Consider the following 16,433-nt stretch of genomic DNA (forward strand, 5'->3'; position numbering starts at 1 on the left):
CAAAATATGTTTGTGATTTCATGTTGATATCCCACTATTAGACAAAATTCCGCTGTAGGTTAGGTATAAAAAGGCTTTGAAAAATAAATTAAAATTAATTTAAAAAAAAGAACTCTGTATTTGATGCCCGATGCTTGATGTGCAAATGTGTGATGCTTACACACATTTATCAAATAGTTATCAGTATCCACACAACACACAATCAACCTAAAATACATTAGAAACACGGTCATATATCTATCAAACCCGAAACACATTTTCTCTATTTCATAACGTTCAAAACTAACATCACAATTTCAAACTAGGTTTTAACGTCCACTCCAAAACTATTTAGCTTGTATAAAAGTATAAAAAGAGAGAAAACAAACAGCGGGGATTGCCTTTAAAGCTTTAATCGTTACTTAACCCGAGCTCACAAACGAAATGAAAAACAAAGAGAATAATACGGTTGTTCTGTAGATGCGCGTTCACTATGCACTCCCCCTTAATATTTTGCAAAATACTTGGAAAGTGTGGCCCGCATGGCAACCGCACGCGCAATTACATGAATTTTAATCCTTATGGGGCGAGCCGCGAGGGTGATATTTGAAGAATTTCATTATGGTGAAACTCTTCGTAGACGGCGTCGGAATTCATTCCGTTTGAAACGCAGACCAAACCCCACTTCGAATTATATTGAAGTTTTTGTTAAAGAAAACTTTCTTTATTATTTCGTGATTTAATGCGAACCCGAGGCGGGTCTTAATCTTAAGTTGTGTTTGTCATTTTTGTTTACCTGTTGTTTTTGATAATATTTTTTGGAGGAATTAGAATAGACTTTAAAAGATAAACAATCTAGCATCACTTAATTAAACTAGCACTGTAGCTCTTAGTTAAGCCATTTTAAAACAATTTAGTTTGAGGCAAAAGTTAATTCGGAAGCAAAATTAATTAAAATTCCAAAACCTATACTCCGCATTCTACACTTATTCAAATATTCTTCCTTGCAACAAAAATTCGTCTTACCTTGTTTCATTGCAACGTAATTCAAAAATTTGAATGAGTCAATATACTTATATTTTCCTTAACAGCAGAACTACTAAAATAGCATATTCTACAAGCAACATTATCTGCAACGTCTTATAAATCAACAAAATATTCGTGCCACTAAAACGCTTAGCAGAGATTTCATAATGCGTTTAGTTAGTTTATAATGTATTCTAATCTTGTATTAGATTATACGCCGCATTAGTGTTCTAAAAACGTGCAATTTTATACGAAGCAATCTGTATCATTTTGAAAGTCATTTGCAGGAAAAACAAAAAGCTAGCGTCTCTTGTTTTATGTCGAAGTTTATTCGACGTTTTTCTAAATTTAAATTGATGTAATAGTGATGATGACAATTTTTTTTCCAGTGTCCATCTTGTATTTTATTGTATAATAATGGAAACGTTTTTTTAATTTGTCCCGATAAACATAAATTGACCAAATTACAGTTAATAAATCTTACGCGTGACGCCACGATTGAGTATACATTTTATCATATCGATTCGTCGTAAGCTAAAAATTAAAGCTGTTATCTATATATCTATGTCAATTTTAATTTTGCTGAAAAAGGAAAAAATACTCTTCAATTATCTAACTGAGGGACTAATTAGATTTTTTCTTTTTATACCCAATCATCATCCATATTATCTACGTGTGTTGTGTATATAGTTTGTTGGAATGTCTGTGTGCGTTCTGGTTTGCCAGTGTACTTGGAATGCGGCTGCAAACGTAGAATTCGTGACTACTCAGATTAGTCTGCGTAATGCGCAGCCAAGCTTCTTAGACCGACATTACCTGCATGTTAAATATTGTTAAGCTGAGTAAACAAAGTCTTTGACCTTGCTCATGAGATAATGTCATTTGGACGTTGTAGCGTTAAACTTCAACGTTTATTGGTGATTTTAAATCGATTAGGTATAATTCGACCTCTGCGCGATCAATAAAGTCATTTTAAGATTATTGCCCTAGAGGATTTAAGTAAACTTTTAAAAGGTTTGGACTTTGTGGTACATTATTTTAAAAAAGCTTTAAAAATATTCAATGATTTTTCAATGACATCGAAACGTATCTTAATTTACTCAATATCCTTAATCAACAAATTCAAAATTATTTTCCGAAAAAGTTTTTCAAATCTATAAAATCAAAAGCCCGCTCTCTACATCTAGTCGTAGATCACACAACCATCAGTTACAACAGTTACATTCCCAGCATTTTAATTCGAAGGGCGGACGTGTTCCAATCAATACGTGATGTAGGTGCTTCAGTAATCGAATCCGAATGCATTCAATAAAGTGATCAAACAATTCACACGAATAACAATTAAATCAGATTACGTCATGTTACAGAAACGATTAGTTTCCTACTACCTTGACTTTTGAAGTAATATTATGGGAGACAACTCCATCTAGTGTCAAACTAAGCAAAGCTTGTATAATGAGTACTAGACAACTGATACACATACTTATACATTTCTAATTACATAGGCACATAATATGGACAAATTACACGCAGGCACAATAAATGATCGTGACATCACCCAAAAATTTTGTTCTGGGTGGGAATCGAACCCATGACCACCGGTATAGCAGTCAGGGTCACTAGCCACTGAACCAACAGGCCAGTTGTAGAAGAGAGATGCCACTCTACGCGCTGTAGTGCGCTGTCACGCTTCTTCAGCTGGACGACGTTTGCAGACGAATCTGTCTACGCGTAGAGGTGGCATTCGATGTTAGATCCTCTGACGGTGACGTAACGCCAATCAAAGCGTGGATCTAATCCAAGGTCGGACCGTCACTTAAATTCCTAGTAATTGAAGTGTTTTCGGCTGCCATTTATGAAATTCATGTTTTTTAACTTGACTCTACCATTTAAATCTTTATTCCGAAATTAATGAATTAAATGTAAATGAAACACCTTGACCTTAATCAATTAACTGCAAATAAAGAAACAGAATTTGTACCTTGAGTTATTCGCATCAACAATTTAATTCTAAATTGTTTCTGCAAAATTGAGCTATTCCACTTCAGTTAAATTTTTTGCACAATACCCCTTACCAATGGACATGTAATTTTTCACATCAAACAAAAGCTAATTCTAAAATAACACAAACACGAAAATCTCATGTCATATGCAAACTACACGTGTAATGACGTCATCGATTCCCCCCACCGCGTAATGCAGAACCCGCCATGTCCCATTCCGCAATGCTGTGAAAAAACCCGTACATTCCGTTACAAAAACCACAAATTATTGTCGACCACATTGAAATTCGTTGCGGCTGTTTCATTATAAACCTCAAACGATGAATTGATCCAGACTATTTTATACAGCCAGCAACAGAAGTTGGTTTACACAAAAACATACGAAGTATTAGTATTCTTCGGTGATGTATAGAAATCGGTGTGAAGATTTAGCGGTTAAGCCTAATTAATATGTCCAGACCGATTTGGAACTCGGCGGCTGCGTTGGGCATATTATACTGCACAAGAGTATGCGCCTATGTGCATTATCTGTGCCCTTACTCTCATCACTCGGGACGACAAACCGTCACAGTGCAGGACCCTCATTTTACGTACCTTTCAAAAAACAGAAGCATTCATATTTATTTCTAAACGCAACTAACACTGAAACCGTTGCGTTCCTTGGAATCGATTCGAAACCTTTGATATGGAAGTCCAGCTTTCTTACACTAGGTTGCTTCAGACTTTTTTGTTGAGAAAAAACACTCATTTAAATTAATTGTGTAAAAATGATTTTCTTTTCTGTAAACTATTTTTTTTTGCGGACCATAGACTTATTACAACTCGCAGGCTTACATCGATGTAGGTTGCATATCTGTAATGCATATTAAAACGTTCACCGAGTACTGAATACCTTTGCTAATGAAATACAAGATTATGGACATAAATAACGATGTTGTTTATAAGATCATAAGTTCTTAATTAAAGTACCTACATCTGTGAATCATATTTTTCCATTCGATGTTTAATTGTAATCGTTTCTTGATAAGATTTATACCAGGAAAATATGTAATAGAAATAAGTGTAAGAATTTAATGACAGATAGACTTTCACAATTACCGCTTTCAAGCAAAAAAATGTAATTACTTAAAGAAAGATACAGTTTCTCCCTAACAATATTCTTCGTCTTATTTTTTGAGATTTAACTTTAACATTCAACAAATAGTGAACTATTTAACAGCAACTAAGTCTATCAATGCAGAGTCATTAAAACTAATAAGGCATTTCGATGTAATCTCGCAAATTAAGGAGGTTAAAGTGGCTTTTCTATCTTATGAACACGTTTGACCAAAGGCTAGTAGGCGAACCAGTATGCAAGCGGATTAATGATAAAATTACCAACTAGCTGATATCTCGCTACCTGTCCCGGTAACACGATATTTTAAAACAGTATCGCAATTGTGGAAACGAGATGCCACTCTTCGCTTTGTATCGCTCTATCTCGTTCGCACATTTGCCGTCTCATTTCAAAAAATAGTGGTAGAGGTAAACATACCCTACATCATCTATAGTGTGGGCAGAGATGTTTGAACCTGTACTGATAGCATCAGTATGCGTAAACCCGGTTCTGTAATTGCAAAGGTCGAAATGTCGTTTGACATACATTTAAGTTGCAAGCCTCATAAGTTAAGGTAGATAAGACTAATTTATTAAAAGGAAGAAAAATAAAGATTTGCACTCAAAACTGGATTATAGCCTATATTGAATAGCGAGGGTTCGATGTGGCGTGGGATTTGGGAGGATGATTCGATTATTCAAAGTTCAGAGAGAGACTATTCCTATGCTTGTCTAAAAGCTTTAATGAAAAAAGAAAACGAAATATTACATGTTAAGTACATAATTATCAGTAGCAAATAGATTCTGAAATAAAATATGTTCATCTTGTTATAATTCTACTTACTTTCCTTCCTTTAATTACGTGTCAGGATCGACAATGTATGTAATGTATTAAATTTAATCATTTATTTACACGTTCTTTATTGTAGATCAGATAAGAACACAATAGGTATCCTCACAGACGTTTACTACAATGAGCTTTCTTATCACAATCTAAGATGTATTCATGTAAGCATAACAAAAAGGAGAAAAAAGAAACAAAAATTTGGGAGCCAAAAATACATACGCTAAAAAGAGTATAAAATCTTCTCACATTGTTGTGTCAAATATAGTATTAAATATTGAATTAATTTGTATTCTATTTCAAAACGCAACGTAAATTTTAACTAAAGCTACGAAATATAACATTCAATTAATTATATTATTATTATAATGATGTAGGTACGTGCTACGCCTCATAAAGTTACCTTTGCCCATAAATTTTCGAACTAGCCATTTATAAATTTGTTGTGTACTTGTAATAAATAACACACATGTGGCGCTAATGTTACTGAAAACTGTCGACCCTAAGAGGGGAAAAACTGTAAACTGTCACAGCAACCGAACCGAAGCTATTTGATAAAAAATATCAGAAAAACTTTAAACAAAGATAATAAAAAAACTAAGAAATCTACTTTGATCTCTTATTATGAATATTATTCATTTATCATCATCATCAATTTAGCTCTTTCCCAATTATGTTTGGGATGGCTTCCAGTCTTACAGATGCGGTTAAGTGCCAGTGTTTTGAAAAGAGCGACTCCCTATCTGACCTCCTCAACTCAGTTACCTGGTACACGATACCTACCCATATTTTAGAAGATTATTTAACTTACAGAACCGTTATTTACGACTGTTATAGAGTGCATTGGTGACATATTTAGCCCAAAATACCGCCAGCTAGTTTTTCAAAAGGGAACCGATACTTTTTTAACTTTTCATCGTTCGAGAACTAGCGAATAACCTAATGTTTTAGCTAGAAAGACACGTCAGGTTCAAGCTTGTATTTTTAAAGTCCTGTCTATAGGTGCTCAACGAATTTTCAGAAAAAGTTGCTACCGCGCTGGTATATTTTCGTGCGAAAACCTTTATGACATAAAATTATAAAGCGTGTTAAAAAGGATAAAACATTTTCTTTTTCTTTTGGAAATGTTTTATTATTCTTTTTGGATCTAAAATGAATTACTTACAAGTTTACTTAAGTAACACCAACAGTAGTAAAATATAAGTTCGATCGTCCAATTAACTTTAACAATCTTAAATAAATTATTTCTAAGTTAATAAGTTTCATAATATTCAATATAACTAGGAGATACCGAGGTATAATTTTCATTTTCCGTGCTTGCAACACGAAGTTGCATCAACAAACATTGCGTTGCGTCGCTAAGTTTTATCGGAATGCGGCAGTTAACTTGTTACTATATATTCCTAATGTCGACACGATTGATGTGTATCTTGTGATTCCAAGATAACTCCTCGATTAACAGGTAAAGAAACATGCATGAATAATTACGAGGAACACGTGTCTGTAGTTTCACGTTTAAAGCTGTCCCGTTCTGTTCTAAGAGCGAGATGGCGCTCTATAGAACAAGTAGCGGTATCCCTCTTCTCACGCTAGAGTCGTAGTTTAAAATGTCATGGTACAGGGTTCTGGTTGAGTTCACTTCAATCACCATTGAGTTTGTTTACTCGGATTAGCAATCGAACCAGCCTTTAGCAGTTTTAGTTAAAAGCAGTGAGCGGTAAATATAAGTATTGGTACCTAGCTTTTCAGTAGATGTTGTGAAATGTTACCTGATTAAGTTATTGCAGTTTGAGTAATGGTCGTTTAACTGGCGATCAGTTTTGTCTTTTGTGTCGTTTAAATAGGTTTTATAACCACGTTGTTATGCTACTTTGACGACGGTTATAAAGTGATTGCATCTTGTAATGCATTAAATGTTGTGTAAGAGTGTAAATGCTTTCATGTCAAGGCATAAAGTTATTTACTGTCTTTAATTGTTTTTAAAAGAAATAATAAATATAAATATATAAAAGTGAGTATTACAATATGTAGTAGGTACGTATATTGAATGTTGTCTTCAATTATGAATGGCACGAATACGCGAAACCCGTAACATTTCTATGGACCACAAAAATATAGCAACTGCCAATTAAAACTGTCAACGGAAACAAAACATTGCCATAGGTTTTTAATCAATAGTTTTTAGGGTGACTAACGTAGCCCTATTTCTGAGGCTCCACTGTTCGGCAGGTTGTATGACATGATAAATAGATGGTTGAAATTTTCAAAAATGATGTTCTTTTTTCTTTCTCCTCCTTTTTACTATTTCTGATTGATTTAGTTGCGGGTTCCAGGACAGTTTTAATTGTTTCTCCTTGGACACACCGAACTTAAGTGCTTCGGTTGTTTTCGTTGGTTTCGTTGTAGACCCTGGCTAATAGGAGTTGCAATGACAACATGGGCATGTGATGATGTATTTCTGCTGCTGCTTAACAGCATTAGGTCATTAATATGTTGGAAGGTGACAAATAAATTTGAGGGTAAAAAAAACAGCAAGATATTTTACCTTTTTAAGTACCTAAACAAATGAAGCATAGGTGTCAAAACTTTGACATTTTAAGTGCCTACCACCCATTCTTTTAAAATTACGGATACTAACAACAATATCCAGTTTCGTCTTTTACATAGCAGTAAACGAAGACCTGTCAATAGATTTAAAGGTGTGCCTTGAACTCACAACCTTTCATAGACAACTGCAATGCTTTGAGCGAATGCCGACATTAAGCTTTGAGGCCTACTACCACTTAAAGTAGATAAGATTGTTGTCGTTGTGGGAGCGGGATAGCGCTCTATATGATGGAGAGTGGCATCTCTTTTCCGCAACAGTAATATTTGTGCTTTAAGGTATGCTTCGGGATAGAGGCGGGTTGTGCAACGTAGTTGTAAAAATAGTTATGTTAGATATTAGTGCCCCACTGCGGGCCAAATCCTTATGTCCTTCCTACGATTTTTCTCGGTTTTGTCTAACATCGGATAATTAATAAATAAAAATTCGTAGTTTTTATTTGTATTATTTTTAAGTTAGATGAGAGAATGTGTCTCTACATAAAAGGTGATAACACAACGCTTTTAATAATGACTACCATAAATTTCTTCGTTTCCAATATACCCAATTATTTTGTTTTATTGCTAGAAACCAACAGGATTAACTTAGTCCAGAATGGTTTTTATTAAGATTAAGTTGAATACTGGCCTTGAAGTCCATTAACCGACGCCGACCTCAGTACATCTTCTTAAGTTGTAATAAAACTCACGCAAATGGTTAACTATGTAGTTCGTAATTTGTACTTACTTTATGGTCACTTATTAAAATTCATCCATCTATCCGAAAATTAACGCAAACGGTAATAAAAACGATTCTAAAAATTATCATAATTCTTATAAACTTATGACCCTCTTAACGTTTTTTATTGCTATAAAAAAACTTTCAAGAATTCAAGTTCAAATCGTGACAAGACAGTATTTTGTTAACAAATCGCCCATTACAAAGGCAATTTGGCATGAGCCTGACCTTGCGTCTGTTCTAATTGTCGTACTAAACGCTAGTGAATGGCAACAAATAGATCTACATAATAATGACGACTAACAAACAATGGACTGCCGAAGTACGCCTGCACGGACTACATACATAAATAAGGAATGTAAACTGCTTAGAGACGACCTTGCGATGCAGATAAATCTCATACCTTCCAATCCATACTACATTATCGTATAGCACATCACAACACACCATCATTCCGTCACTATGATCAATCACTATCTTTTGTTTTTAAGATTTTTCAACATTGAACAAAACCTTTTTGTACCACCCAAAAAACTTCGTCGTTGACGAGTTAAACAATCCATGATTAATGACCATCATTGATACTATGCCTATAAGTGAAACCATCGAGTCAGATGTTGGAGTTCGAACGAGATCTAAAAGTATTTGCCAAGTCCTGCGAGTGAAACTTTGCAAAAATTAAACTTTTCAAAAGTACGGAATCAAAGGCAGGAGCGGCGACCGCTTGCGTTCATTTGAATTACGCTGGGCCCGCCTTTTGTAGTCGACTTCATTTAGCGAACTTAAAGGAACTCTTTTATTTTGCCCCAGCAAAGAACTTAAGAGGTGCATTGTTGAATCCGTAACAAATTGCACGGCCGTGATTACGTTAAGAACGGCCGTCTGGGGTGGAGCTTAGATTGGAATTTAACAGTTATCTGTCCGATCGCAATCAATTTGGAACTCTTGTAAAGAATTAGCAATGGATTTGCAGACGACGGGGGGACGGAATTAATTAATTAGACTATATTATATTTTAATTGATGACCATTGTAGCTGAATTCTATGAAAGATGTAAATGAAGCTTTTGATTCGTAACAGTGTAATTAGAACTAAATCAAGCTTTTATCTGTATTTAAATAGATGTTTGCAATTTTATCCTGCATTCTCGGAAGTAAAAAAATGAAGGCAATGTTTATTTAGAATCATCAGAAGAATTTGTCATTGAAATGACTTAAGTAGTCGAACCTGCTTGCGGTTTGACAGTTGTTTAAGTTGTCTTTGTCAAATATATACAGAGATTAAACAACGCATTACGAAATCTTATTGCTTACTTAATACTACCGAGAACTGAATTCTGATTGTTGAATGTCTGGTTCACAATATCAATAGCTTCACCCGTGTTTTATTCCATCACAATACTAGCCTATAAACACCTTTCATGTGTTGATATTTATGTTAGTCGAACATTTATCGTAAATAGAGATAAACAAATTGAAAATGAAAGACAAACACCTTAGATTTCAAAAGCTAAATCAAAATAAATAAATAATCACTATACCTATACCCCACGCTCACACTATTCATGATATAACATAAAAGTTAAGCATCCCAAATTTGTTTTTCGTGTACAAAACTCTAAGTTAACTTTTGTAGACAGGTTTGAGGCTACAAAAAAAGTTGTTCATCTTTTTTTAAGAACGAACTTTGCCTGCAGGCGTTGTAAACAACATAGCATAGTGATGTGCCGTCTAAAGTGGCAACAAGTGTTTTGTGCAAACATTCCCCGTCGTACAAGTTGCATGTTTACCAAAACATTTTATGAAAGATTTAAATCTTGAGATTGCTCGGAACTTTATATTACTTCGTGTAGCCCCAGCTTTAGTACTTAGTTTTAGTGCTCTTAGTGTACATCGGTCGTTATGATTCGATCAGAATTTTCATAAAAGTACCTAAACTCTCTTTATTTTTGAGTAACGTACTTTGATGTGCCAAAAGATATGACTCCAAATGTTTGGTACCTTCCGACCAAGAATAGGTTACCAATTTATTTTTCTTGAAATTTTTGTTCCGTACTTAAGAAAACAGTTTCGTAGCAAACTATAGGTAATAATATTGTCTTTCGACTGATATAATTAACGTCGGACTGTAAAACGATTAAAAATCAGGCACCACAGCGAGGGTTGTCATCAAAGTTAATAATTAAATTCATAAAGCATTCCGCAACGTTGCTCGTGTGAATTATGAAATATAATTTAATTTATGCATGTATGACTGATGTGAATTCTACAGGGAATTGTGTGAACTTAATGGATATAACATTTAAATGTCCAGATCTAGAACACATTTTTGTGCACTAGATGTGATTGCAACTTTAATTTTAATAAATTGACGTCGGCTTTTTTTAGAATGTGTGTTTTGCAATATGTGTGACGTAGCGAGGATGTATAATTAAAAATGTAATTAGTTGCATAAATTAAAGTAACGTATATAAATGCCTCCATTAGTACAGCGTATGAGTTAATTACTAACATTACATCATTCAAATAGCAATTGTGTTACATGAAAACGAAATTTTACTTGTTGTTATAGCTATAAAAATAAACCTATACCAATTAAAATAATACGGCTCTGTAAGTTTAGAAAATAACAGAACCAATACTGATCCCCACAAACGTTATGTCGGTAAGATAGAATTTTGACTAACTCAACCATACTAAAATTCCATATGAATTTCAATGGCCAATACTCTCGGTAGATAGTAAAAAAATATCGGACGTGTGCGTAGGACATTAGCCCGAAAAGGGTAGGAAAGCCGGTAGCGTCACGAAGTCCGCCCCAAGCAATTTTGTACCAAATGTCGTGTGCTACGTGCCCGACAAATAAAGAGGATGGGATAAAGTCGCAGTATTACATTAGAATAGCCGCCTCACGATACAATATCATATGCGTATTTCACCTACGTCAAGGGAGACATCATCTTTTTGTGACGGACGTGATCTCCCAAAAAGATTTTTAAGCAAAGATAAATGACTTGTGTTATTTTTAGAACTTTATTATTTTGTGTAACGAAAACGTTGTATCTTTCATAACACATGGCACAATACCCATTTTTGGTTGAACGGCTAGAGAATACCCAGAGCTATAAATTATATCCCCAAAAATATTTCGAACGGCACCCCTCCGCGAGTTGCTTAATTTTTCTAAGTGCGGATCTATTTTTCACCCTTGGCCGTCTTCCGTATACGAATCTCCCTCAAGATTTACGCTCTCGACGCGAGCAATAAGCGTGCCTACCTACGACGCAGCCTGTTCGGTATTTTAAAAAGGTACGTCTGAATCCGGTGAAAAATTGCTTCCCTCCCGCCCGACCGAGAAGCCGTATATTTCAGTCATCGTCCTGTATTGAACGGCCATGAAGATGAGGACAGATAACTTATTTAAAGCGATAAGTGTTTATTATTACGACAGACAGCCCACGCTTTGACAATGTTTGATAAGGCATGAAGAATGAACTGATATTTTGTAGATTTTGTCACTGGCCTACCTTTTGCAGTATTGGACTTAAAAGATGCTCGAGCTTCCGAACTTTGTTTATAACCACTAGGGGAGGCATATATCCACGTATCCACAGCGGACGTCCTAGAGCTGAGACAATGCTGATGACAGTAATATCGATACTTCTAGGGTGCAAAACAATACGTTCGCTGAAGCATGTCGTATCCTTATAATAATTACCGATCGCAAACCACATGAAGCAAAACCGTAGACGATACATTACAGTTATGACGTCATAAACCGTAACATTTATCCGGTAATACGCTTGTACTTAGTGCCAAGATAGCCCTTATAAGCAGTAAACGTGGCAATACGGAATGTTTCAAGTATTTCGAGAAAGGTTTTACCGTTGAAATAGCTTTCAATAACAAAAGTAAGTCGAGAGGAAAGGTGAAAGTGCGAACTGCGAGGATCCGACGGGTCGAACGTAAATATTACGGCAAGGAACAAGCAAACAATAATTTTATACTTCGATTGAAGTACAAACAATATACAAGCGTATAATTTTAATAATAGAGAAGGCAACTGAACGTTGTTTGTTAGTACAACATTGCATCAGAGCACGATTGAGTGTGCACGATCTAATATGAGTCAGACAACTTTTAATACATAATTACATTTATTACCACTTGATTTGATATAAGCTATTAAACGTATAAGTTTTTAATTCGAAGGTCTAATAAGTTAATGGAACATTAGTAATTAGTATAATAAATTGCATTCGTTACACGAACATTCATTTTCAATATGAACAAATTTGCCAACAATTACTTTAGAGAATATTGCAAATATCTCAAAGTATTATCCAAGAACCAACAGACTTTTAATTTTAATTTGAGAATGTTAATAATTATACTTGTAACACAATATCAATAAATAAATATTCCTTCTAACTAAGGTCGTAACACTATCAAGTTAAATTAATTATTCAAGCAAAACATGAAAGATAAACATCGTTTAATTTGGCCATCTGACCTTTAAACTCTACAGTTCGTAAATCTATGACAAATTCCGAAATTCGTAGCCAAATTAATGTAAATACTTGGGCGAAAGCCGACACTTTCTTGTTTTAAAACAACAACAAAATATTTCGCCTTCGTGGTACAAAAAATAGAGTCGGCAAGCCCATAAAACACATTAACACGTAGTTAGGAACACACCAGCTCCAACAAATATTGGAGAAGGGAAAATGCATTGGCTTTTTGTAATATGGCAATAACCTGGGGATTAGGATGGGCCATTCCGGAATGCTCGGCCATTTTCCGTTCCACGCACTCTCTTATACCCTAACATGCTTACGATGGAGAATCTTTAACGTTGGGGTCGCTGCGCTATTCGTATCTAAACGCGTATAAAGGAACGTTACGCTTAAATTAATAGGTTATGTGAAACTAAGATGATATCTTCGTATTAGTTTGAGAAATAAGGAAATAGTTTCCGTAATGTTCGTTGTTTACTCGACGGCTTTAGCCGAAGGGTAGAAATTCTGTATTATTAAGTTTGATTATAAAATAGCTTAACAAGACATTCTCGAGTAGAAACTCATTAAACCTTCAAACACTTTTATAGACAAACTGTCTTTATTAAGTTGTCAATGCGGAGAGAGTGTAATTTTCAAGCTTTTATATTTATACGTTTAGTTGAAAGACGGCTCTTCGCCTTTCAATAAAGCGGTGCGTTCAATAAACTCGTAAAGACGATTTCGCAATGATCGGCTACCGAACGGAAGCGAGCTCACGAGATTAAATCATATACGATAGCGCACAGGAAAGTATTTCTATGGTTAGCCAATATTATGTATAGTAAACTACATAGTATTTCACACGATTTCTCTAACAGATTTCTAATGCCGACACTTAAATGCAAGTTGGTATCCAATGCTCATTCGAAATGAATTCCGAATACACTGTGTATCTAAACGTGTATAACTCCTAAACAGGACGAAAATTGTATAAGCTTTCTGAAATATGTGGAGTGGAAACATTTGCTGGAGTGTTTCGGTGAATTCCAGTCGCAGAGTCCTCTGACAGTGTTTTGTTTTCTCCTACATTACTCGATTCGGTTATCAGAGGGGTGAGTAGGGCATAAAAGCTGAGGCCTGTTTCTCGCCTCGTATTTTGTATCGATTTAGATAGGATACGAGACGTCATGTCGCTAAATTTAGAGAGTTCGATATTCGAAGGGTCTTTGGGACTTTTTTTCGGGTTTATAAACTATTTATTCTCAGCCAGTAGTGGCAACATTTTTCAGAATCTATGTTCAAACGTCGGATATATACTTTTATAAGCCGTTAGGGTTTGCTGAATATAGTCGCTGTTCTTTAAACAATCAAACAGTTTTAGTAATTATTAAATAAATTAAGTTCTAGGTACATATAAAAATCCCTGATAATTTTAACGTGAAACGAAAGAGAAAAATATTATACTATACCTATTAGAGACACCTAAAAAGGTCTAGACCCAAACGATTTGGAAACTTCAAAACTTGTATCAGTCTGTGAAGTTCGACGTTGTTGGTGAACTTTGGCACCGCCTGTTCCGGTCCTGTGTGGCGACAAGTTTTCGACATCTTACCGCATGTGTGACCCTTGTTTTACCTTTTTCTGGGTCATCATACAGAAAAGATGCGCCTTTTGTTGTCGATGAAATACGACTTTTTCCTCGTCACAAATCTACACCTTGAGATACTCTTATAGTCCGTGATTTAGGTCTTTGAAAATATGAGCACATATTATATATGAAGCTGTTGTTTTGGGAAAGCAATCTAAGATCTATTTTAAAATGCAATCTCGAACAAAAATCAATTTTATACCCACCAGAACCACTTTTGAACTTGACTTTAGTTTCTAAATTTACGAAGTTTATTTTCGTCTCAATCAACATTATTATTCTGACTTTTTAAAGTGAAAATGCTTTCAATTTGCATACATAAGCAACACTTTTCATTATAAAAACAAAGTGTGCAAAGGCCATTTAAATGATAAGCCGCGTTTAAAAAATATTAGCATTTTTTTGGGGTTCCAAATCAAAAGGGTAAAAACACGTATTGCTGAAGACCCCTTGTCCGTTCGTCCATCACTAGGCTGTATCTCATGAACCGTGACAGCTAAACAATTGAAATTTTACAGGCGATACATGTGCCGTTGTAACAAAAATAAAGATTGCTGTTAGCAACGGTTGTTACGTAGACAACTTTGAATGTGAGCGAAAAAAAAAATCTGAGACTCTTACATTTTTGGCCACCCAAAAATTGATTTCCCACTCAACCAATATGCAGTCCGTCTCGCACTTGACCGGCTTTTTTTTCATTAAATGCTTTCGAAGAAACGTAAAGCAGTATTTGTAATGGAATGCCGTCGCCACACCTCGACGAGGCCGCAACCAGCAGCATCCTTGAAGGCCGCATTCCAACACCAAAGCCTATTTACGGTCTAAGACCTCATTTTCCATTGCCTATGAATACACCAAGTACATAATAAACAATAATATTTTGTAAGGCTGTTATGAAAACGCTTGCAACTTTCACTAACATAATAAATAATTGATTGCAATTGTTTGATAGATAGTAAAACGTTTCGATATTCTAATATTAATTAGTTTTTATGACAGTTTATGACTTTTTTATTTTGCTATTTTGTCTGTCATTTCGATTTTGCTCTGAGCGTGTCATAACCACTCTGTCTTAATTCTTCGCCCTGCATCGAAAAAAAACATAAAATCTTTCGTACTCATCATTCAAATCGAATGTCCAATCAATCAGCTTAACGTCAATAAAATTACTCATAATCAAAAACAAATCGTAAATAGTTTAGAAAGTGGACAGTTCATTTAAATCTGATAATCCGTTGAAATCCGTTTGAAACTGACTTTGGTATACAATAATAACTTTCCCCATTAAAACATTAGTATATTCCCCACAAATTACACTCACAGTTGTTTTTGGTTGTTTCAGAATATCCTGGACAAATTTAATCCAGGTGCTCGGCAAATGATAACGGCTGGAAAAGCCTACCTCAAAGCTTTACATGGTAAGTACCTTTTTATCATTGCGACACGAACTCGACTTGAAATTAACATCATTTAATAAACTTTATTATGCGTAATCGTGACTTTATTACTTATAAGATATCTTGCGTGGATTGTCGGCTTGAATTATATAGTAAACGACCATCGCAGACTGGTTGCAAGGTTCTATGCGGTATGTAGAATGTAAGTATTACTATTTATTTAATGAAGCAAGCTGCGCAGTTGTGTTGGGTACTATCTTGAGCAGAAACGCATAACTATGCAATGCCTGCAATGTTGCCTTCTTTATGTTTAAGAAGCATTTCATAACACTGAATACGGTAATGTTATTTCTGCAATTGGAGATTTTAATGGTGAAGAGTATAGGTTTCTATTTTATTTTAGACTCGTTATCAAAACGTGCGCGTGGAAAAGTGACTCTAGAGAATTATGGAAAAATAATTATATATACATGAAATAGGATAAGGAGTTACTAGGGGCAACACGCACAAACAAGCATACAAATATTGAAAAAAAAAAGATTTCCAAAGCACCCAGCAAGCATTGTTTTATTATATTCGTAGGTATATATAGATAGATTTTAGAACGTACAACATTTATAG

The 16,433-nt window shown here is 34.8% G+C and overlaps 1 protein-coding gene across 2 annotated transcripts in view; it reads left to right on the forward strand.

Annotated features, from left to right (window-relative positions):
• LOC113491931 overlaps nucleotides 1-16,433 on the forward strand; it is an 86,193-nt gene that overhangs the window by 59,142 nt on the left and 10,618 nt on the right. For both annotated transcript variants that reach the window (XM_026869145.1, XM_026869144.1), the window contains exon 3: nucleotides 15,758-15,833. In XM_026869145.1, the coding sequence (XP_026724946.1) occupies nucleotides 15,758-15,833 (76 nt within the window). The remainder of the gene's footprint in view (nucleotides 1-15,757; nucleotides 15,834-16,433) is intronic.

Source organism: Trichoplusia ni, chromosome 3 (genome assembly GCF_003590095.1).
Source record: "Trichoplusia ni isolate ovarian cell line Hi5 chromosome 3, tn1, whole genome shotgun sequence".
Taxonomy (NCBI): domain Eukaryota; kingdom Metazoa; phylum Arthropoda; class Insecta; order Lepidoptera; family Noctuidae; genus Trichoplusia; species Trichoplusia ni.